This window comes from Homalodisca vitripennis, chromosome 4 (genome assembly GCF_021130785.1).
Source record: "Homalodisca vitripennis isolate AUS2020 chromosome 4, UT_GWSS_2.1, whole genome shotgun sequence".
NCBI classification, from domain to species: Eukaryota; Metazoa; Arthropoda; class Insecta; order Hemiptera; family Cicadellidae; genus Homalodisca; species Homalodisca vitripennis.
The window spans coordinates 31,776,316-31,802,019 of NC_060210.1; the positions used below are offsets into that span (position 1 = coordinate 31,776,316).

A 25,704-nucleotide genomic window follows, 5' to 3' on the forward strand; every position below is an offset into this window, starting at 1 on the left:
AAAGTAGCTTCCCACAGTAAAATTATTTTTTCCTTTTTAGTTATTTGCAAAAACAAAATTAAAAAATACATTTTTTAAATATAATCTATTAAAACATTTTTTTAAATTTTAAATTACTTAAAACTACATCTATTTTTGTTGTTGTTGATAGTACATTTTATCTATACGAGTAATTTGGTGCAACGTTTAGGTCATTCTCTAATTTTTATGAAAACTTGTAAATTTTAATCTATGACACTGCAAAATCGCCAATTTTAGCCTGGCACTTTTGACTAGTCACAAGGGGATATGAGATGTGAACGAATTTTGCAACATCTCATATTTGCTCCAGGCCCTGAAAGGGTTAAATGGTATACAACCTGGTAAAGCAACATTACTAAGTAGGTAATACTTGATTAATGAAACATGAGTTTTTGGTATGCTTACTGTGCTACCCTAAAGAAAATGATTGCCTCTACATTGATTTCATAAGTATACAATGATTAAATTATTCTATTGTGTTGGAGTTGATTGCACATGTGTAGATCATAGAATCGTCATAACACTACATAATACAATAATTGAGTAATACAGTAATCCTTACTCATGTAGTACATCATCCTTATAATCAATTTTTCACCCTATCAAATAAATCCATCTACACAAATTAATGCATTTAATATATGCAAATTGAAATTTAAATAACTGTGTGTACATATTAATTGTTACAGACATTAACTGTTTTGGAGAACATAAAATGGAGCCGTAAAACTTTCATCTATTTCACAATTATGTCCTCAGAAATTTCTTTATGGTAAAAAAATATACTATATAAATGTTTCATTCAGAAACTATTTAGACTAGGATTGTCATTATTATTTTAAATGTTGTAATGAATAGCTCAAAAAATTACAACAATTATTCAGTAACTTTTAAAATTTAGATATTAAGTTTATTTTTTTAATTGTTGCATAGTACTTACTTTACAATATTGCTTCATCTAGTAAATACATTAAGAATAGTAAAAAGTAAATAGTATACTTTATAAATTTTCATGTATCAACACAGTGTGAACTAACCAACAATAGGCACATAATTGTTCTTGATGTCAGACTCTGGTTCAGGGTTGTAAACAGCTTCATGGTTTATCTCTTGCCACTCATTGAGCGGAGCAGGCTCCACCATCTCCTCCAGATGAGGGTGAGGGTGAGGACGGTCTGGGTACTCCACAACCGGTTGAGGGTTTGCCACCTTGTGGTGGCGAGGTCGGTATTTCTTATGTTTACGCTGCAACATTAACTTGATGATTAACATACAAAACATTGCTAAATGTAATGATGCATTCAATTAAGCTTCCTATCACTTCACTCGTCATTGTACACTCACCTTCTTACTCAAGATTCAAGACTTTAAGACCTTGATAAAAACCTGGGACAATACAATAAACTTCCAGAATATATCAAATTATAAACCAATTACAAACCATTCAAAATACAACTGAAACAGTTTTTGTTGTTAAATAATAATAATAATAATAATAAATGCGTTTATTTTTTCTCTTTTTTTAAATACATGTAAATACAGTATACAACATATATACAGATTACAGAGAAATAATATACCAACCCAAAAAGAAAATAATCTTGCACTTGGGTGGGAGCCATCATCAGCTTCTTAATTTAATTTAAGTTCTATAATAACAATATGAAAATACAACAAATAATAATAAACAAACTAAAATTACTCTTAACCATCAAATTAACACACATTAATTAGAGAAATCCAACTCACCTTCAATATAAAAACATACATTTACAATTTATAAAATAAGAACACAAAAATATTTTTACTGAACAACTAAATATAAATTTTCAATATCTTTAACACTTCTACTCAATAACCAAACCTTCAGCCTCTTTTTAAAATAAATATAGAATCTATTAATTTTAATTTCACTTGGAATTAAAATTTAAAAAACTTATAACTTAAAAACACAAAACATTTTTGAAACAAAGAACAGTTTGGTTTAGGCAATCGCAAATACTGTTGATTACTGAGTCTAGTAGAATAACCAGAGTTGTCAATAAACAGGTCCCACTGTTTACCACTTAGTATGAAAAAAATTACTAAAAACTTTAAAAACATATAAATATCTTAATGGTAAAAATAAAATTTCTAACAAAAAGCGGAAACGAATGTTCTCTAATATATTAGAATTACATATCAATCTTATAAATTTTTTTCTGAAGGACTATTTAGACTAGATAAATTTGAAACATATGAACTACCCCATAATGACAATCCATACTCCAGCCTAGAATTAATCAATGAAAAATAAGCCAGTCTCATAACTGAGGGAGGACAAAACTGATTTCAAATGAAAAAATGCCCTAAGTGATGACCGTAGAGACTTTTTCAGAGAACCTATATGAGGTTTCCACGATAAGTTTTTCATCTAGAGTCAAACCCAGATACTTAATCTGACTACATTTATTAATTACGCCACAATCACACACAGATCCTTGCTGCAATTTATTGAATGTATTCTTAAGGCTGTGCCAAAGTTGCCGGATTGGGACAAAGAAAAAAATCATATATAATGTTTTTGATACATTCAAGGATAATTTATTACAAGCAAACCATATAGATATTTTTATTTAGGTCATCCTGCATCCTTGAATATAATTCATCAACTGTTGACGCACTATAGGAAAATGCTGTGTCATCAGCAAATGCTGTCACCTTACCATTGAAATTTCCAGAGTAAAAGTCATTAACAAAGATTAAAAACAAAATAGGCCCAAGAACTGATCCCTGGGGGACTCCAAAATGTAGACTTTCCAAGCAGCTGGTGCTACTGTTTATTTTGACGAATTGCTGTCGACCAGTTAGGTATGTCTTAAACCAATTCAAAGGGACACCTCGAATACCAGCAGATTCCAATTTATTTAGCAGCAACCCATGATTAACGGTATCAAAGGCTTTTACTTACAATCTAAAAATAAAACCAGCCACTTTGTTACAAGAAATATTATTCAAACCAATTATATATATCTTTCAAAAAATGCTGCAAAGCCAGCTCTGTACTGAGTCCCTCTCTAAAACCAAATTGAACTTTAGAAAAAAATTTATTTATTTCTAAAAAACTTTATGAGTCTAACTTTAACTAATTTTTCTAATAATTTTTGACAAAACTGGAAGTAAAGAAATTGGACGATAATTTTCTACGAAAAAGCCTGTCTCCTTTTTTAAATATAGGTATTACTGTAGCAATCTTAAGCACATCCGGAAAGCATCCTGAACTAATACTTTTATTAAATAGATTAAGAAGTACAGGAGACAATTCTTCTGACATTTTAAATATTAACCTTGATGATAACAATTCATCACCAGTACTTTTCATATTACATACACCAGTATTTTTTTTTTTAAAGCATTCTACAGAGTGAACAAATTTATGGGCCATAACTGCAACAAATAAATCATCAATTAAATAGTAATAAAAGTTACTCCTGTTGCATTTAACCTCTTTTCCTGGACGTATCTAGTAAAAATATACTGTCTTTTGATATTGCACAATTTTCTTTCTTCAAAAGCAGATAAGGCCTAATAACGACTTTTAGTATTGTGATTGACGTAAATGTTTTTTGAGACACTAAAGCAGCTGAAACATCAAAATTTTTGGGCTGGGATGAAATACCTGTATTTCTTCTGAGAGAATGTTCCAGTTTTTTTAAGAAGCCTTTACCTCATTGAATTGATTCTTCCTTTAAAACTGGTATTTTACAACAAACTCTTAAATACAAGTAAAACCAAAATGTTTTAAAGATGTTGCAAACCAACTTGTTAACTATTCTTTGTGCTATAAAGTGTTGGGAGCTGTGGTTCTCAAAAAATATTCCAGTCATCTTAAGGAGTTTGAATGTTAACATCCTTTGCAATTTGGATTTAGAAAAGGAAGAGACACCCTCATGAGATGGTCTCTAGAGTGGCAAACATTTTTGATGAGTCATAATTCACTGCTAGTGTGTTCTGTGACCTTTCAAAGACATACAAGTGTGTCCAACATATACTAATAACAACAAATATGAATTAAACTATTGCAGCGTTATAGTCTTTGAGATAATTAGAATCATATCTTATTGATATCAGACAAAATGTGACTCTTGAGAGTTGGATCCCATCTAAGAAATATGGAACAATTAGTTTAGGACTATCCCATGGTTGTACCTTGTGACCACTGACCACTTTTTTTTTCTTTTTTTTTTACATCAATGATTTATTGACAAACATAAAAAACTCTATACAACTATATAAGCTAATGATACTACTGCTCTCATTACTAATCATGATAAACTCACAATTATTTCTCAGGATTTCTTACAAATTAATAATTGGTTCAACAGTCTTTTACTAAGCATTGGAAAATCTCAGACAGTCATTTTTCACCCTAATTATAGCAATAGCCCTATACCTAGCTTCTCATTCCTTAATGCAATATTCAAAATAACACAATCTACAGTACAACTTTATAAGGAGGTTACATTGACTGGAGTCTCACCTGGAGACACCATGTTCATTCATTATCAAATAAGCTAGTAAAGCATATTATATGATATACGTTTTCTGTCTTTAAAAGTAGATATAATAACAATGCTAACAGCATATGTAAGTATATTCCTATTTTATATATTGTATCAAATTTTTGGGCAATTCAGTTGATGCAAATAAGCTTTTCATAATTGAAAAAAAGATAATCCCTAAATTAATTGTACGTGATAAGTTTGATGCATCAGAGATTAAAAACTGCTTATTTTTTACAGATAATTTTTTATAGTGTAACACACAACCATCAGGCACATAAATAAAATTTAACACAGTTTCAACTAACTACATAAAAACCGACATTTTATTGAAAATGGCAGCTTTTGGTATCTATATGTTGTCTATTGAAAGCGAAAGAAATTTTATTTAAGTGTCTGGCACTTGGTTTTAAGAGTAGGTATCAAGCTACGTATAAAAATTAACTGTGAATAAAATTATAGTTTGATATTTTTAACTCTATTGGACATACTCTTATTTCAAACCCACCAAAACTGCGAGACTGATGATCAATTTGTCTCTTGGAGAAGATTTCTCTATCAATTTCATGAAAAACTAGGTTGTGAGCCTATAAAGTGAGAATTGGCTCTCATCTTCTGTATTACAAGTGAGTGTAAAAAATTTTAGAGAAAATATGCACTATTGACATTACAAATATTTTATAATAGTAAAAACATAGTTTACTTGAAATGTATTTGGTTTGATTGCTAATTGTATAGTGAGGTTTGAAAACCGACATACCGAATGTGCAAATTTTACAAATTTAAATCATGTTATTATAATATTCAATACCGGTACATAATTTGTAACCCACACTTAATGTGTTTCATGATAATATGTCTTTGTCTCTTTCATGTTTCAGAATTTTTTAAGCTTTATATAAATCAACAATATTCTAACAATTATTTTAGCAGGAAAATTCACAAACTATAATAAGTTTATATAACAAAATAACGACAAACCAACATACGAAAATATAAGAGATTGTGAAAAATAGATTTACTAAGATGAAGGTTGCTTCTTTTGGGGAGATTTCATAACATATATAAAAAATCATACATTAATGTCCCAGCAAAACAAACTACTTCTAGAAACTATATCCTGAGATATGTCCATAATATGCAAAATTAATTAGTGTAAGTAATGTTAAAACATTCTTGAAAATTTGACTGTTGATAAACCAGCCAGTGTTAATAACAAGCTGGAGGTGCAAGCAAGAAAGTAGGAAGGCATCTGGTAAGATCCCAGAGGACACAAGATTTTCCTTGTAAATATTGTATTCATAATTCGTATAACATTTTTAATCGGAACGCATTGTAGTTTTGACCTAATTTCATAACAGTTGTGTGAGACCTTGAATCAATTTTTTGTAGGAAGTTCTTCACTCATAAGAATAAACACACACACACACACACATATAAAACACTGTAATTTGTTTTGTTTACTTACGAATTTGTGCTCCCCAAACGAATCACCAACAACTAAAACTAAGACTAGAAGACATACTGCAAGACAAGAAGCCCTCATCTTGTCAGCTAACCTGAAACAAGTATTTTTAACTGTAGATAATTATTTCTAATAAATCAAATCAATTCTCAATAAAATTTACAAAAGTTACATTAAAAATTATTCTTTCTTGTTTAAATAATACAATGAAATTAAATAAATATTTTTCTGTTCTTTAAAATATATTGTGTCAAATAAACTTGTATTACTTGTTTTATTATTTGAGAACTATTCCCACATGGGTACAAGTCTGTGTGTGAGACCAAGGCACCATAAAATAGTTAGTTTTAATTTGAAACCAAACAAAATTGTAGCAAAAATAAATACAGTAAAAATAAAACAAAACCAAGTTTACATTAACCTTTAAAAAAATGAAAAAGGTAAGTAAAATGAGAGTTTACCTATGAGAGTATTTGGATGAAATTAGTGTTAGAAGGGACTGACTGTAATATTCAAGTAATATTTGAATTTAAAAGAAAAAAATGTCATGACATAATATTATACATTACAAACATGTTAAATCAGATTATTAAACACTTTAATATATTTCAAAATTACTTTTACAACATCTTAAAAGTCATAAAATAAAAATTAAGTTAACTTTGTAAAAGTTTGTACACACATACAAGGTGTTTGAAAAGTCTGGGTACGGCTTAATATTTTACAAACCATAGCAGATAACAACTATAAACTTTGCACAGTGTCATATGGCTATGTAAACTATTTTTCCTTGCTATTACCATGACAAGCCAACCATGGGGGGACGGCCCACAGAGGAAAACATGGAAATCTTAAATTAAAGCATGGGTCGAGTGATACCTCATTTGAAAGAGCTCACTTAGTAGAGTTGAATGCCACAAACCGCATCTCAAAAGGTTAATCCAATCAGAAATGGCGGGTTGTTTTAGGTACACATTGTGAAGTACATTATGCGCTGCCATTTCTGACTGGATCGTCGTATTCTGATGTGGTAGGCGGTGTTTCACTCTACTAACCGATGTGTTTTCACTGACTTTTTTTAATTAGCAAATTATTTCATAAATTATTTATAACACAATAAATAAAACTAAAATGAATTTGTCAAAACTAATATCAATAGTTAAGTTCTATTAATGTTCTTTGTTGGTGAAATAGTCAACTTACCACTTAATTTTGAATTAAATATTTTTGTTACTTTTTATAAATAATAATCAGTGAAACCATTGGTTAGTAGAGTGAAACGCCGCCTACCGCATCAGAATACGACGATCCAGTCAGAAATGGCAGCGCATGTTTGGCTTGTTATGGTAATAGCAAGGAAAAATAGTTTACATAGCCATATGACACTGTGCAAAGTTTATAGATGTTATCTGCTATGGTTTGTAAAATAATAAGCCGTACCCAGACTTTTCAAACACGTTGTATATGTTTGTACATTATATAAGTACATCCAGTAACCATTTAATGGAAAAAATATTGTTGGTTTTTAAAAAATAGGTCATAGTCATGAGTGAATATGAGATAAATGGTGTTTAAAATGAGTGTGGATGCCCTTTTTACATCTGTGATTGACTGATCCATTGAAAAGGTTCATTACTCCAAAATGTTGCAATCGGGTTTTGACTTTAGAAAATCATTTAGTCACAGTGCTTTAAGGGGGGTCCGTACCAAAAATTTCATTTTTTTGAGTTTTTTGGTTTTTTTTTAGTTTTATATTCTTCAGAACCTCACCTTTTCAAAGATGTGCTTATTTTCTTTCTATCTTTATTAGAAGTTATTGAAAAGAAAGTTTTTCGAAAGCATTGCAACCAATTTATGGTGAAAGAGGCAGCCCCGCTGGTGGCCCACCGCTTTAATCATATTCATACATACTACTACTATTCTTGTTTCCTTATTGTTATGTTATGTTCATTTGCCAAAAGCTGTTATGCTTACTATCAAGCCAATATTTAGGGATTTGGCTGATCCTGAGCTTTTGCAAAAATGTGTGAAGGGCAAAACACAAAACCCAAACGAATCATTGAACAATGTGATTTGGTCTGTAATACCAAAAAGGGTTTTTGTTAGCCTACCAGTGCTAAAATATGGGACTTATTTAGCTATAAGCACATTTAATAATGGCCTGATAAGTAGAGTACAAATAATGGATGAGCTTAAACTTTCTCCTGGTAAAAATTTGGTTGCTGCAATGAAAAGCCTTGAGAATAAGCGACTCAAGAAAGCCGAATTAGCTGCAAATGAGCTTGAGAAGAAAATCAGGAAGGCTAAGGCATTGAAGAAAAGAAAGTTAGAGGACCAATTTGAGCAGGATGAAGCAGACAAACCAGCCTACAGCACTGGCAGCTACTGATGTTACCAAGTTCACTGTAGGTTAGTACAACGATTTTTTCAATCGCGTTTTCCCAAAATTTGTATTTTCTAACTTTGATGTAAGTTTTCTCAGGACCTGTTAAAGATATCTTTATGAAATTTTCACTGTGTGTTTGTTTTAGTATTTAATAGTCACTAACACAAGGATTTTGTAAAATTTTAATTTTTGGGCTTATAAAAATTAAATTTCTGAATTAAAAACTTGAAATTTAACACAAGTTTTTTAAAAACTTTGTAGAAAAGTTAAAATACAAAATAAACAAAAATCCTTGTGTCAGTGACTAGAGTATTACATGATTAATAAAATAAAATAAAACATTTCAGTGTAGGTTCAACACAACTCTATAAAAATTACATATAATTAACATTACGGAGATAGGCGAACAGACCCCCCTTAAGATATACAGTAGAGTCCCGTTAATCCGACCTAATTGGGACCGAGCCCTATTCGGATTATGTGATTGTTCGGATTAGCCAGAATTACAGAAAAATACGGTTTTAAACTTGAGAATGGGTCTATTTTGTTATAGAATTATCAACATTGTTTATTAAAACATGTTTTCTGACTGTTGCATTGTATTTCTTGACAAAACAACGTGTTTGCGAATACTAAGCACATTTACCGTATTTAGTGTGAGAGTTCTATTGTTAAGCAATGTGAGCTTACTGGATATTGTACGGGTCCACGCGTTCAATAGTTGTACGAAACTACGCGTCATCCAATAGAGTCTCTTTAATGCGACAGAAGACAATAACTGAATTTATGTCTTTTGACAATTAATATAGTACTCAATATTAATATCAGTACTGTACGTCCAATTTTTGTTTGATTTCACTTCTTAATACAGTAATTTAACTCATACTTAACCTATAAGTTTCAATTTGGTACTGTATTTAACTTCATTATTTATGTACTGTACCGTACACAATTTGTCTTAATAAAATACTGTATGTCTATTTAATTAAAGTTTTCTTTGTTTATGTACGAAATGATGCACCCATTTTCATTTTTTATGTAATTAGTTCCTATAACTGTTCATTATCGTTATAAATAATTCCTCCTGGACCTGTTCGGATTAACCGACGTTCGGATTACACGTGTTCGGATTAGCGGGACTCCACTGTACTTGTATATTTGTTTTAATCGGAAAACAGAAAAATATGTTGATTATTCCATGAAGAGTTGTAGGCATAAAGTAGTATTTACAGACATCTTAACCAGTCCCACAGAAAAATGAAGGTTAAGATAATGATATGAACATTTTACACTGTGTATACAAAAGAAGAGACTGGAGGATAACATGTTTACATATACCGTACTTCAAATAAAATTGATTTCTATAAGTTGTGTTTTATTTAGAAAAAAAAAACAAGTAATTTTCTTAACTTACATTTACTTAAAAGAAGTAGAATTTTCTTATGTCATAAATCAATAATCACTGTGGATGCTAGGTAGGTCTATATGTGTTTAAAAAAACATGTGTAAATCCCTGGATTTGTAACTCTTGTGTATACTATACAAAATACACATTTTTAACCTCCAACCACTGTTACATAAGCCCGGTTATTAAATTACTGAAATGTTTTACTTTAACATCTATAATTTCTCATGGAGTAACCGAAAAGTGGTTTTCTATTTTCTCTGACTTCATAGAAGTTATTTTACAGGATTGTTACTAAAAAACCCAATGAATATCAATTGCATCATCTTAATAATACTGTAACCAGTATCCACAGATGTCTAGAATAGAGCGATAGGAGAAACAAATGCTTAAAAGAATCGTAAAAAAATGTTTACTTGCTACTTCAGTCCTGCCTGAAAGATTTTTTCTACTACCGGTTTTGTCACCAATGATCACAGAAATAGACTGAAGCTAAAAACCTCAATCATATTTTGTTTGTACACAACAACATGGAATAAACATTCTTTTTTTTTCTTTATTGTTTACAAATGTATTTATTAATTGAATATTTGTACAATTGTACGTTTTGTCAAGTTTGAAAATGTTTAATTACTTATTCGAAATTATGAATCTCCTATATATGTATATGTGTTTGAATACGAATACAGCTCTTGAATATTTTATTTGAATACTATTAGTCCAAACGAATGAATACTGTAGGTTTGAAATCGATTCTTCCAGAGACATTGTATTGATTTCAAAAGTATTCAAATTCATTTTGAGGTATATTAATATGTGAATACCCGGGTTGTATTCGAATACTATTCAATTCTCCCATCACTAGTCTAAAATAGAAGTGTCCAGAGATCTGAACCACTTGTGTTGGTCTGATTGTACTGGTTGATTGACAAGTCCACATAAGTAATTGCCATTTTAGACCGATCATCTATCAGACATATCAGATATTTCTAGTACTGCCCATGATATTTATAAAGGCAGTGGAAATATATAATGCTGTAACCAAGTCTCAGCCTCAAATTGCTCAACTGGTTCTAGTATATGAATTGGAGTATCACCAAGAACATTTATTTACTATTTATGGAGGCTTTTGTAAAGGTACGCTCACAAACTGTCATTTTAACTGAGGTATGTCTATAATATAATAAGGCTGGAGCTATCCAAACGCTGTAAAAATGAGAATGGAACGTCCATGTTCCTACTATTCAATTTTTGCAAGAGATCTTCCATTCTCAACATACACAAGTCTACTAATGAAGTTCAAAGTAATTTCGTATTAGTATTATCAATATAGTAACTCTTGTTATGAATTAATTATTTACTATAATCAGAAATTCGTGGAACAAATTAAAAAAGATATTGTAATACTGAATTAGAAGTGCATTACATTCACAGCAGTGACTATCATAAGTATGCGAGCAATGGCTGACAACAGTGTTTATCAAGGTCCCATTAATTTCTAAGAAGTGTACAGTACAATCAAGAATGTGCATAAGAAGAAATGCCACCATCTGGGGTTAGGTCATCGACATGGATAAGATGGCTGTGGCAGTGCTTTTCTTCCAGGCGGAGCGGTGACAGCACGATTGCGTCAGCAATGCCACTGCCATCTCAATGATGATTTTCACACCCAGTCGACAAAAAACAACCAACAACGCTGACATCTGGATTCTCAAGCCTTGACATTACGTTCATTAGCTTAAGCTACTTTTAGAATCACGTTGCAAATGCATAGATACTACAACGGTATCAATCAAAATTGTAAAAGCGCCATGGTATGTATCCAATAAAACGCTACATCAAGATTTCAACATCCCAACAGTCAAAGAAGAAATTACCAAATTCAGGCGCATTTATCTTTCAAGATTAGATCATCCAAACCAATTTGCGGTAAATCTACTTGATAATTCTTAAAATGTGTACAAACTCCACCGAACTGCCATCCTGGATCTAGCTTTTAGGTTCTTGAATTAATTATGTTAGTATTAACAGCGGTTAACATCTAACTCAATTTCAATTGTCAATGTTGTTTCTGTATACAATATTTACTTATTGTTCTTCTCAAATTGAACAGATTGTAAATAAATAAAATATTGTTAAGAAAAAAGAAAAAAATGCAAATGCATGGCAAAGACAGATTGAGCCCGTTTTGGATTTTTAGGAAACTCAACACTGAGCATAGTTAAGAAGTCTTGAGAAGATCTTCATTTTGTTATATTTCGGAAGAAGCCCTTTCCCCTGCCATTATAAACCTCCTTGTTAGAGACCTACACTATAAAAAAATTCAATGTCGGCTTCGGGTTTAGTTCATTGAGCCTTCAGTGGTGCCGATACGAGCAAAAGCCTGAAGGTCGCCCGGTATGCAGATGGCGGCGAGGAGAGGCGGCTGCTCAAGTGCCCACTGAAACGATGACTAATGGGAGCGAGAAAAACAGAGAGCAATGAAAGTGTATCATATCTCAAGTTGGCTGAGTGAAGAGCGGCGATGCCAGACTAGACTGTACAGTTATTGGACCTAATTGGTGGCGTGATGCGGTTGGCTCAGAAATAGACGAAGAGGCCGGGTGAAATCTCAACCATAGCAATAAATTTATATTATAGGAGCACAACTGCTCCTACCAAGCACTGTCAACTGAAATGTTGATGGTGATATGATAATGAGTCCATATTATCTACTCGAATAGTGCAGAGGAATAAAACTATAGTATTCCTTAGGCTTTTTTTCCGAATCCAATGGTGCATGAATCGAATCGATACGTTGCCGGAATATACTGTAATGAGTGATTATGGAAGGGAATGTTTGTTCATCAAAATTTTGATGAACAACAATCATCAATGGGTTGTGTTCATCAAAATTTTGATAAACAACAGTTGGAGGGTTAAAAGAAAACGGACATTAATTTATTTCATGAAACATCGCCTAACATCACCGCAGGGGTTTATTGTTTTCTTAAAGAGACCTTTTTCGGAGTCCACCAGTTCTCAATTTTTATTCATTATGGCCTTGTTATTGTATTTTTTTTATCTTTAAGTTTATATTTATGACTAAAATATAACTGAATTTGTGTAAAATGAAATTCTTGTTTGATTTGTAATGGTTCTTGCAGTATTATTTTTGTGACAGACCTACTTGAATTTAAATTTTTCATAGATCAAACGTCAGTTATTTAATAATAAGATTTTAAAATTAAATGAGTACTAAGAAACAACTAGCACACACTTTCGCCTATTTGCCATAAGCAATGTCACAAAGTATACATTACAATAGTGAATGACAACAGTTAAACCCATATTATGCTACTGGAACATAATAGGTATAGAACACCTTATCTACCTATGTCCTAACTACCACCTCGTATTAATTGTCTTTAGTCATAATAGCTGGAATACACTACAGACATAATATGTCAGTTTTGATAATGAGTGAAAACTGTTTAATCCACAGTATAATACTGCTACATTATATATATAGAGATGCTGCTTAATACATACCGAGGTGAGATCTCCTATACTGTTGTCCCACAAGTAAGCCGACAAACTTCTTAGATGGTTTTCTCTCATCAAAATAAAGAAAAAGGCTCACGGCTCATGTCCGGAAACGGTTTGTTAGCGAGATAGTGCTAGCGAAAGATTTCGCCCGATTTTTTAGGAGAGGACAGAAATAAAGCGAAACTGATGTTTTATAGCGTAAAGATAGTTGTTAAATTTATTAGATTCTATGTAGATAGAACTGAAAAATTTAATAAAATACGCCCCAGACCTGTAAGACCACCCATTTCTGATTTATAAATATGCAAAATTCTGTCTCAAAAACGTGCTTTGTTTAGATTTTAAGTACATTAACTTCATTGAATGGATGATCAACATGCAAACTTTTGAACCAAAACTTTTAGAGAATTTAATTCCGAAGAGGATAATGTAAAATAGGCTAATAATAAACAAACAGAAAATGCTTAATTAATTCAACACATAAGAAAAATAAGACAGAAAATGCAATATCTGTTTATTAAATGAATGTTCTTCTTTTTCATTATTTTGATGAGAGAAAACCACAGGTATTGTTGCCCCATCAGGTTAATTTTAAACATTTATACCCATATTTCTATTTGACGTACATTTTTGCGAGTTAAAAACTGTAGTAAAAGTAACTAAACTAATATGCCGTTAAAAATTATACAACTAATCTACAATCAGTTTTACCTATCTGTACGCGTCTTTTGTTTTGCAAGTTATTTTTTACTACGGAAAATATTGTCGTAAAAGCATCAAATGAGCTATATGCACTGTGTGCATATATGGTATCTATTGACCTTTCCATAGATTTAAATTATAATTTAAAACTGAAATTCAGACTTTGACTTGAAAAGTGATTTTTTACCATTACTAGCTAAATTTCTTTCGAAATATCTACATTTTTACGAGTTAATATTTTAAGCAGTCTATAATTTCAAAAGAGTCAGTCCAATTAGAAAAAAACTAGCCGATGTTACTGGGATGGATTGCAATTTTATGATAGTGTCCTGATGGCCTGAATGATTATTATAAAGGATCCCAATCCGTTCTCAAAAATGGGGTCTAAAAGCCATGTGGGCGCACAGACAGACGATGTATTTGTTTATTTCTTATTAGCCCGACCTACTGTAACTGAGAGGAAAGTTGTTTCATAATTTTACGATTTTGGCGCTTTGTTGTGATACCACGTAAATTCGCAACGTATTCGGGCTACAAGATAGACGGCTGCGGCGCGTGCAGCTGTTGCTATCAGTAGGCCCACTCGCCATCCTCTGATATCGCAGGACATCCGCTTCCATCTCAGCTGATCGCCTACTGCTTGTGCCAATTACAGACGAGATCTGCACTGCACTAGCCTTTAACTCTACACGATTTATCACACAACACAGGCTTTGCTACTTGTACTACATTGAATATCAGTTTTTAATTTATTTATAATCATGTTATTACTCAAATTTGTTAATCAAGTTGTTGTTATCAACAGTACATACATTAATAAATTTCTACCCAATATGATTACTATGTTTGTTTGGTACTTTTGTATAATACCCTTGATTGTAGATCCCCAGAAGGACATTAAATTCCGAACACACCTTTACGAGCGCTCACGTAACCTGGGCTTGAATTTGGGTATTATCTCGAGGGATGTTTTCTTCTTTTACCATAAGCACTGAGAAGGCGCCACCGGGTCCTTCCGACCATTTCTGATCAGTACTTTCCCTACCTCAGATCACGTGCCAAATCTTCCAACGTCGTTGATTCATCTTTAATTCTACCATTGATCTTTTTTATTAATTTTTTTACTTCTGATAGCAAATTTTGATTTATTTAGTTTGATAACGTACATAATGCGCCGCCATGTTTATTCTGTTCGGAGAATACATACAACACCTTTCTGGCATTTTGTGGCACTGACATAATACAAAGTGAAACTGGTAAATTTCGCTACAAATTAACATTAGTTCGATAGTCATATCTCAGTATTGTATAGTTGTAACAATATTTGGTACATTATTTATCTCATTGTTTTCTTTAGAATATACTATATAGGTTTAGCTCCTACATAGACTACATAAACGAGAGTAGTAAAAGCACACTTCCTACACAGACATAGAGGAAGTACGCAAGCCTGTACAGTGTACAGTCACAGTTCGCTTATCAGCAGCAAGTGTTCTCGACAAAAATACAGCTGACATCACGTACAGAACAGGCGAGGCGAGGAACTAGGTGCAGCCTCAGCACCCCCCCCCCCCCCCATCAACCCATAAACCGCCTACAGTACCTCGCCCACGCTCAAGCTAGGTATTGTAGGTAGTTATCCCACTTTGCTGCTTTGATCATTCATTTCAAATATAAAAAATGTATGAACAATTTTACTGTGATTTCATTGACAACTTTCTATAACAAAGGCAACGGTAATTTCTCGAAATCAGCAAAAATGTTTAGGAAGAATATCGTTTAAGTCTTTATTGCAAAAGTTTTTACCATTTTCAGAAAAATTCTGATGCATATGTTTCATCGATAAAATCTCTTCTCATTTTGGAGCTAGAACGGTACCTCCAAATGTTTACGAAATTGCGAGATGGCGCTTAGAAAGGGACAAGATTTAATAAAATATAAACTAATTATGTTTATATTGGGAAGACAAAGATGGATGACAGCGAACTGTAGACGAGAAAATATTTTGCACCAAGTCCGTATAATCCAACATCACGATCACCCGCTAACAGTTTCCTTTGAAATTATCGTCAACTGCCATACTGATTCTATACTGCCATAAATGCTAAAAGTTGGCTACAAGTTTGTAAGTATATTCAACTCACTTAAAATCTATATTGGCATTATATTGTGATAACGTATCTATCTGTTAACATTTAATTGTGTTAAACAAATTGACATGTGAAACAGGTAATAAATATTCCAATTTTGAATAAAGTCTCTTCCAATTTTCTCTCTAGTAATACAGTTTTAACGTTTGAAAAATCAAGAACACGGGTTGAATGTGAAAATAATCCAATACGTTGAACTCGAAATTAAGAGCCGGCTGTACTCATAGCCATTCTGATTTCTACCCAGTGATCATTGTCCGGGTCTTTTCTAGTATGTCTCCGCATTCTCTATTTTAATTTCTATAAGTTAGATTACGTTACTAGAGCTACAAATGTAATTTCTAAAGGTAATTGAGGTTAGGTTAAGCTAGGTTTTTGACAATAATTTGCAAAAACAATTGAAAAACGAGTTTATTAATTTGTACGAAAAAACACAAATTAGTAATGAAAGATGTTTAAAATAATATACTATTCTGGTGGGCAGAACGCTTTAATGTCCTCCAGGATTTGTTCGAACAAATCTGTGTTTTGGTGGCGATGTTTCCACAGAAACTCACACAAGTATGAGTCTAGCAAGTTGCGACTTGTACCGCATTCGTTCCTATTACGCCGTCTTGCCGACGCCCAGAGCGATTCGATTCTCTGTGTGTGTGCTCCTGTTGTAGGATCAACAAAATTTTCAGAATGGGTTAGATCACGCGATGCTTGCCCGCTGCGCAGCGCTTCGCGCTGCTTGCTCTTTAAGAAAAAGAATTAACTCGAGCTTGCAAAGTCCAAGCCCAGATCAAGCGGCGCGCGTTTATCACTGATAAGATAAGACGAGTTTATGCGGGGACATAATATTAGAAAAGACCCCATTGTCCTCATGTAGACATTCCTGTCCTAAATCACAATTTTAGCTGCCTTTCAGTATATGTATCTACAAATCTCATACTACCATACCAACTCCGACCTCTTTGATCATTAACACTCGTATTACGTGCTCCAGTTCATTCGGCTTCTTTATTTTTCTCATTATACTCCTCTCTTCATTCCTTGGAACGATATTTGTTTAATAACCAGATACCTATTATTAAGCTTGGCCAGTCAATAGATTTGCCAACGTGCTTCGTTAAGAAAGAAAACACTTTACGCGTAACACAAAACTCATAAAGTAATATTGTTAGTTTAAATAAATTAAAATATATAAGAAAACGAGGGATCTCGCAAAAGTTTGTCAATAAAGTCACTAAATATGACATTCACAGCTTGTCTTTTAACACTGTTCTTTCGAAGGCCTGCCTAAAATTGCATTACGTAAGTGGATATAGACTAATAACGCTAACACATTTACTACAGCATTGTGTGCTCTGTTACATATGATACATACTAACAAACGTATAATACGTGTGATTAAAAATACTGCTATATCCCGTCTTACTAGCGTATTATTTTCCAATCTCAAATTTAAATCCTCCATTATCCCTGGTTCTCATGTGAATCCGTTCCCTGGGTTAGGCGAGGCGTGATAACTATCCTTCCAGACGTATTTTTACCTGTAGCGCATTTATAAAATAAAAAAAGCAGTGAAGAACACCATCAGCATTTCTTTTTACGTTTTTACATTTTTCACCAGCACGGAGTCTGTGAGCAAAATACACATGAGACGAGTTTTTTTCACTTTACAGTCGCAGTAAAATATTAATAAATAAAAATATATTATTTGTAAATAACTGTACAAAAAACTTTTCCGTAAACCAACTGGCACTATATTTTGGTAAAACCCGTCTTCATGCTCGTAGAATGTATAAAATATATACCATATAATAGAAAAGGAAATGATTGAAATAAAGATAAATATGAATACGAAACATATATTGTTCCGTTGCTCTCTTTGATTTGGATTATTCAATAGAATAAAATAGACTTCCTCTATACCTTCTCTGTATTTTGTTATGCAATCACTTATACTATTTTAGTCGTAAAAATACTTCAAATCGCTAAATATGCTGAGTTTTAATATGCAAAACACTGGGAAACAGAACTTAATTAAATTCTTGACACATATGCTCTGCAGTTCTTGAAACGAGTTTTCCCTGCAATTAAAGGCAACAACAAAGAGAAACTGATAAATATCTAACGTTATAGTAATTTCGCGTTAAGACAATAATTGCTATATTCGTGGCCTAAATAACACAGTCGGTTGAGCTGCGGCAGTCACGTGACAGACTCCAAGATAACCTCCAACCTTTGGACCTGCCGTTGAATAGAACCCACACTTTTTTATCAGGATTAAATTTAAAATTAGGTTTTGATTAATGAATCGGTTCGAATCATTTAGGGTATCTTGTAAATAACTAATAATTAACGAATGAGAAAACCGTATTTCTTGATATTTTTGTCGTGTCATTCAATACATATAGACTGTATTTCATAAATTTAACTATTTGTTAAATACTGCAACATTTTAAACTGTAAGTAATCATAAGAAATTAATGTATTGTGTATTGTCTACACAGTGTGACGGATAGGATACATATAACACATGTTATATTTATGAATGATGAAAAACATCAACATCTAGAGAATGACCATATTTGGACAAAAACCAATTACATTTTTAACTCAGACAAAATATTAGTTTTTATTTTATTCATTGTGTGGGAATATTTACAAGAAAAAACATACTTATGTTTTATCAATGAGTAAAACAAATTACTGTTAATTTATCGTAATTAATTATAAAAACGTATTCAGAATATTATTAAGGGGGTGATCTCTGTAATCTCTACTGGTCTATCTGATATAACCACAAGGTACAATAAAGGCAGGGATGTCATCTGCAATATAAAAAAATTACATCTAAAATTGAGTTTTTCGTGATAAAAACTAAAATTTTATATTTAAGCCCCATTTTTGTTTTAAAAATAGACAATACAAGTTGTAAGACAATTGTAGCTAATGAGAATAACAAGATAGATGAGACTGCCATTGATCTGCCCTTACCTAATTATAATGCAACTGTGGTCATAAAATTCATTCAGTGTCTGAGCGTTAGCGAGGGCTGTTCAAAGGAGTAGAAAAATATTTGTTTCTGTTTGTCTGCCCTTATGATATCTCAAAAACGAACTGAGCTATTGAAATTGTGCATGAAGCTTCATTTCTAAACGACGAACACTGAGTACATGATCATGATCCTTGTCACTCCATGGGATTGTACTGAGCGTTTTATGGGTAATCATGATAACTATAAAATCCGAGAATAAATCGATTGGTAAAGAAACTCAGTACCCTCACAAGATATAATAAGTAAGGCTGATTTGAGTGACACATTTAGTCTTACTATCTAATACAAGCATCATTTTATAGTGACTTGGTGTACAGACTTTTATTGTTTAAACACTGACTTGAAACAGAATTTGGCGATCAAAAATGTGAATGTATTATATGGCTGGATGTCTCGAGAAAGATGTCATCTGTTAATTTGAAATTTTTCATGGAACTTCATTCCTTTATATAGTCTACGCCAATGAGTTATATGATTGTGCATGGCCAACCATGGAATTTAGCTGAGCGTAAATCATTCCGTATAAGCTGACACAATTTCTCTGTTGTGTGTCAGGAGATGTAAAATATTTCCATCGTTCTATTTGTCAATAATGACTTGAGCTACATACTTGAAATGTTGCATTGAACTCCAGCAAAGCCTGTTACGCTACACGTGGTATGGCGTACTCCTACCTTCTTTATAATATTTTAATGTGGAATAAAACAACAATAATATAAATTAAATAATAAACAATAGACCATTGAATATTTTTGTGTTTAACAAGTAAGCCAATCATATTGTACAACTATAACGTTGATGTTACATTTATAAACACTTTGTAATAATAGTATTAATGTAATATGACTCGATAATACAAAATAATCTATAAGCAATGCCTATTTCAAACTGAATTGCGTGTTGTATGACTAGGAGACTAAGATGTGCTGTACTCCCCAGGAGGGTTGACTTGTAGATGGATTATATAATATGGTTAACAAACTTTCCAGTTGAACCTGCACTAAGTACAGAAAAAACAGATGTGCCCATTTATTATACCTAGATGGAAGCGTGCAACAATAGGGCAGTCTACTGTGGGCAATAGGCTGTTATTAGCCTGGACGTGAGGGAGTGCTATTCCCTGCCCGCTCTGACTGGAGAGGCTGGACAGAGCTGGCCTCCCTTTCTTCCGAGGTGACATAACTGAGGTATAGCGTCCGCCATCCCTCCTCGTGGAATTTCTAATGGAGGGCCCCTCCCCCAACCTTACCCATCCTGAATATCCATCAGCAATACCAAAGTCCTTTTGGAACTGAGTACATTGAGAGGTTTATCAAATTCATGTCTAAGTGAAAAAAGGTAATGTGCTTGGAATAATTCACATCCTTATTGAATAACGGCACCACAATGATTTCTACTAAAATAAAAATACTGCACTGTTATTTTAAATATAACAACCCATACTGCCTATTTATATTCAATAATTCATTGTTATGCAGCAAATGATTAACTACAAAAGCAATCCACTGTGTTGCATTCACTCCTTCAATTGTGATGACGTGGGTACACTATAAATGATAAGTAACACTTCAGGTTCACTTATAGACAGACATATACCACCACACCAACCAAACCTCGCAATCTGGCCTGGGAACAATGTACCAAATTTATACATGTAACACGTTATCTGCTTTGTAGGATTTTACACTTAGGGTCTCTTCATTTCTCAAATGTTCCTTAACATTTTTGTATGACGAACAATAAAAAATATTTGTTTTATAAAGTTATATCGTAAAATGCTCCTTTCACCAGTTATGCATTTTTCTCCTTTTTCATTAAATAATTTATAATCTACAACGGCTTAGCAGATTTAATTCAAATTTTGTATTTCAAGCATCCCTAACCTACAAGAGTTACGACTTTTTTCCCTATATTCTGTTTAAAAATGACGGCCCTTTAAAATGTTTAAATTTAAATTACTCAAAACCTGTACAGTTTCATAAAACTTGTAAAAAGTGTTCTAATAGCATTTTAATTCAAATTCACTGGTATAACAATTAAATAATAATTAATACGAATAAAAACAGCCATAAACATATTTCACCGCAAAGAGCTCTTAACAATGCATCAAATGGACACTTTTTATGGGTTCTTCTGAGGGGGAGGCACGTGAATAGTTTGCATGTTTAATCTGGGCATAAGTCTCAATATGGCAAGAATAGCGATAAGAAAACATAATACACAAATAATAAACCTTTTAATATTTTTTATATATTTTTATTGTACAGTGTACATTTCGAATTCAATGAATTCATCATCAGGTACCGTACTTGTAGGTTAAGGTAAATGAAGTAAATAAATAATTAAAAGTGAATTGTCAGATCTTTTTAACTACCTTGGTGTCTAAATGTTTGTCATTTAATAGTACATTAGGAATAATTTTGACACTTTTTTGACCTATTTCATCCTAATGTACTATTAAATGACAAAGATTTTCTAACAAAAAATACATTATTCGATAGACTTTTAAACTATATAAATTGATCACATATAAAATTAAAAACAAAAATTAATTATGGGCTAATCAGAATCAAATTAGGTTAATTTAGAGTTTTAGCATAATTAAAAACTGAAATATTCATTAATTGCATTACATAAAGTTTATCAAAAACTCAAAATATACACTAGGCTAGTGAGATCTTACAAGTATTCCACAAACGTATATCTTCAAAAATAAGTATGATGGATAAGGGTTCTGAATGCATAATATTACTTTATTAATAAAACTCCTTTTGTAATATATTTTTTAATGCTTTTTATTAAACTAAATTCTGCTTTTGAATTTGTCATGTAATACTCCTGAACAAAAAGCAAATATCCCTTTCAGTAAAGGAACCCTTGTTTGAGTTGCCTCCTTTGACACCTAGGACTCCCGTCTACAAACACGTAATTGACTATTTTGATCGCAGTGTTTAAAATTATCATTCGACCACTATTTTTTATTGTCGTATGAAGACTATGTTGATAAATATGTTTAGAAACTCTAAAATATAATTTTAGTTATCATTACAAATTGTAGTCCTGGAGACATTAATTCCAAAGAATGTCTACTGTAGTTTCTAAACGAAGCATACTTCCTATGGATGATCCTTCACTTTTAAGACATTCTGTGATTATACGAGTTTACAATCCTTAAAATGTCAACTCAAAATATAAACACAAGCCACGCATTTGTGAGTTATATTATTAATTAATTAAAATTATGAATTTTGACAGTAACCTTTTCAAAAATAATATTACCGCTAGTATTTACTAAACTCGCTCTAGTTCCAACGTAGTTTCTTAGTTTTGGGTTTTATTTTGCAGAATTTTTCGACGATAGACGTTTTATCAATTTGAAGTCAGGTCAGTTTTATTTACGTCAGTAGGCTATCAATAAAAAAGTTTCCACTCATAAGGAGAGAGCCTGTATCGTAACACATTTAACTTAACAAATGTAAAGACGATATAAAATGTGATAAATAAATATATTACCACTAAACTACTGATCTTAGACTTAGTTTCGACATCATACAAGACTTGAAAATTGTAGGCTATGCAGCCAAAGCTTTACAGGCAAGATGACACAATTTGCGTTTTACTACATTATAGATGAATTAGTTGATAATTTGTTTAACAATTACAACATAAATTATGATTATTGCTTTACAATGAACTTTCGATACAGCGCACAAACGCGTTTTTTAAAGCGGCCTAGTCAAAAAAGACTAGGATCGACGTACGGCTGGTGCGCTAGCACATCTTCACATACCGCGGTTAAAATGAACCACTCGATAATTGACGTGCAATTGGTATACGATGAGAAGGTTGCGGCTCATTTCTGAAAAGTGAATTTTAATTAAATGAATCTCAGTAGTGTAAAGGCAGTCGGGGCAGATCCAGATGAACAAAAGAACAGAGGAGTGCCACACCCACACGCACGCGTACCACACACACACACACACACACACACACACACACACACACATAGACGTTGTACTACTCACCTCAGCTGACAGCCCCGCGCCTGGAGAGAGACTGGAGCTGGTAGCCTAGAGTGAAGGAGTCTGTGTGAGGAGAACAGAGCCTAGCGATTGTTTGGCCTCCCCCACTCTCACTTCCCGTCTTTTCTCCCAACAAACACGCCGCCGCGCCGTGCCGCGTCTGCCGCACCATTTCTGAGTTTTGGTCCCATTCTGAAGTTCATTCACCTGTATATAATCCATTTGTTATTCTCAGATTCGGGCTTGAGCCTCTAAATTCCAGGACTGAGCCTAAACAGCGGTTTAAATATGTTTGTCCACCAAATAATAATAATAAATATAAAATTAAAGAAGAGTGCAAGTGCTTTTTTATGCCAATTAGAACAAATAGGCTAATCACAAATGGCATGATGATAAGTAATGCCAGGAAGCTGTATTTTCACAAACTGCAGGTGTCCACACAGAAGTGGACGCTGGCGTGTGAGTAATCCAATTTCATTTTTAACACTTTGTAAATAATTATTTCTTCGTCTCAGCTGAAACGGTTTCTAGTACGTCTCTTAATATTTCAGCAACAGTATCGTTCTCTGATTAGTCGATAAACATTCTGCCCACATCATCTACAAGCTAGAGGGAAATGGAAAGACAGCGACGTGTCCGGATACTGTCGCTCTCAGATACCGGTAAAGTTGGTTGTTTTATATAGTCTACTGGTTTGTTGGATTCGCATAAAAAAGGTCCCAGATTTGTCGCTTTACGCAAATGATAGTCAAAGATTTTAAATTTTTTTGTAAGTAAAAGATATTTTTGTTATTTCCACAAAATAAATTTAAATAAACCCTACCAATTCCGTGTGAGTGTAAGTTCAATGTACCCTAACCGGCAAAAGCGCTTTTGAAATTAAATTTATTTTGTGCAAGTAATAAAAATGTCTTTTACACTAAAACCGTACCACTTCCATCAAGGATACAACGCAAAAAAGTATTTAATTATGGTGGCGTCAGTTTTATCGGATGCATTCAAAAATAAAATGATCCAGATTTGTCGCCACGTAAACGAAATTCTTGATCATTTTGCAAGGTTCTGACTCAGGGCCGTTTGACCAGGGAGAGCGCCCGGGGCTTGCCCTTGCTGCCCCGAGCATCGTGGTTGTAAGCTCAAGGAGGGGGCGCTGAGGTTTTGATTGAAGCAGGAAGCGTGATAATACAACCTACGTTTACTTAAAATTATAATATGCAACTGCGATAAAAATATGCCCCTTATTAAGTATTATACTTTTATAATATGACTACATGTAGAAATGATTACGTTATCATTCGTTTTATAAGATGTTTATGTTGATGGGGGCGAGGTTGCGCTTGCCCCGGGCGCCACCATCCCTAGAAGCGGCCCTGTCCGACTACGTTGTGAAGGATTCGTGTCAAAAATAATGTCTTGAACCTTCGTATTCGGCGAAGGCAGTAGGAGAAAAATTATAAAACCTTCTAAAAATGGACTTTGCTAATGTTTAGAACCTACTAAAAACTTTAAATTGCGCTTTTCATGATTTTTTGTTTTAAAATACCAACATAAACAAATATTTATTTAGGAGTGGTAGATTTGCGTGTTTATTCCATCTGTACCTGTTATGATCGGTTCGAGCGATCTGTGTGTGCAGTTGGGCTTGCGCGACGATTTGCGAGTCATGATTCCAACTCCATATTATTCAATTATACGTTTAGAACAGTTTTCGTTTTGTCCTAAATACACGTTCGAAATACATAATAATTAAATTAAACATGATTTTAATCGCTTTTTAATTGCTTGCTTGGTTAATTAATGTACAGTGAGTGTATGAATATACACTCCCATTATAGATTAAATATGGTTTTATGTGTTTGGGCCTCTAAATTCAAATCCTGGGTACGCCACTGGCTCTTTGTGCTTTTTATGGTTTGGACACTGATAGTCACATCATAGAAGAGGTTGCCTTTACATTTTCTATTTTCTTCATGCCCTTTGGCAGTTTGCAACAGGGATTCTTGAGAAAGCCATAAGTACCTTGGAAGAATACTTTATTGTCTGTAAAAAAGTGAGAAAACTGTGATACGGTAGACCTTGGAAAGCACAAAATGTTTATGAACATGGTTTAGAAATATCAACCTCATTTTTGAAAAGTGAAATTTCTCGAGGAAAGATAAATAAGTAGGGTTGGGATAGAAAGTAATACTAGTCGTCAAGTTAAAGTTGACTACGAAAGTAAAATAAACGTCATTATATAAAAATTTAAAGTGACTCTGAAATTCAAACCATCTCAAGTTGACAATAATTTAATTTATTTAAACTACTACGCTTGTTGGCCCACTTGTAGAAAACTTAACCTCAAAGTGAATGATACATGTTAGACTTGCAATGGACTGTAAGCAGGGCCGTACTCAGTTTCGGCAGGGCCCCATCATATTCCACCACCAATAAAACAT

General features: G+C 32.8%; 1 protein-coding gene across 1 annotated transcript in view; it reads right to left on the reverse strand.

Moving 5' to 3' along the window:
* LOC124359112 (SPARC-like) overlaps positions 1 to 23,397 on the reverse strand; it is a 37,023-nt gene extending 13,626 nt beyond the window's left edge. The window contains exons 1-3 of the mRNA XM_046811566.1: positions 23,270 to 23,397; positions 6,031 to 6,121; positions 1,059 to 1,266 (exon numbers count right to left, since the gene is read on the reverse strand). Of these exons, the coding sequence (XP_046667522.1) occupies positions 1,059 to 1,266; positions 6,031 to 6,108 (286 nt within the window). The 5' untranslated portion in view covers positions 6,109 to 6,121; positions 23,270 to 23,397. The remainder of the gene's footprint in view (positions 1 to 1,058; positions 1,267 to 6,030; positions 6,122 to 23,269) is intronic.
* Between the last annotated feature and the right edge of the window lie 2,307 nt (positions 23,398 to 25,704).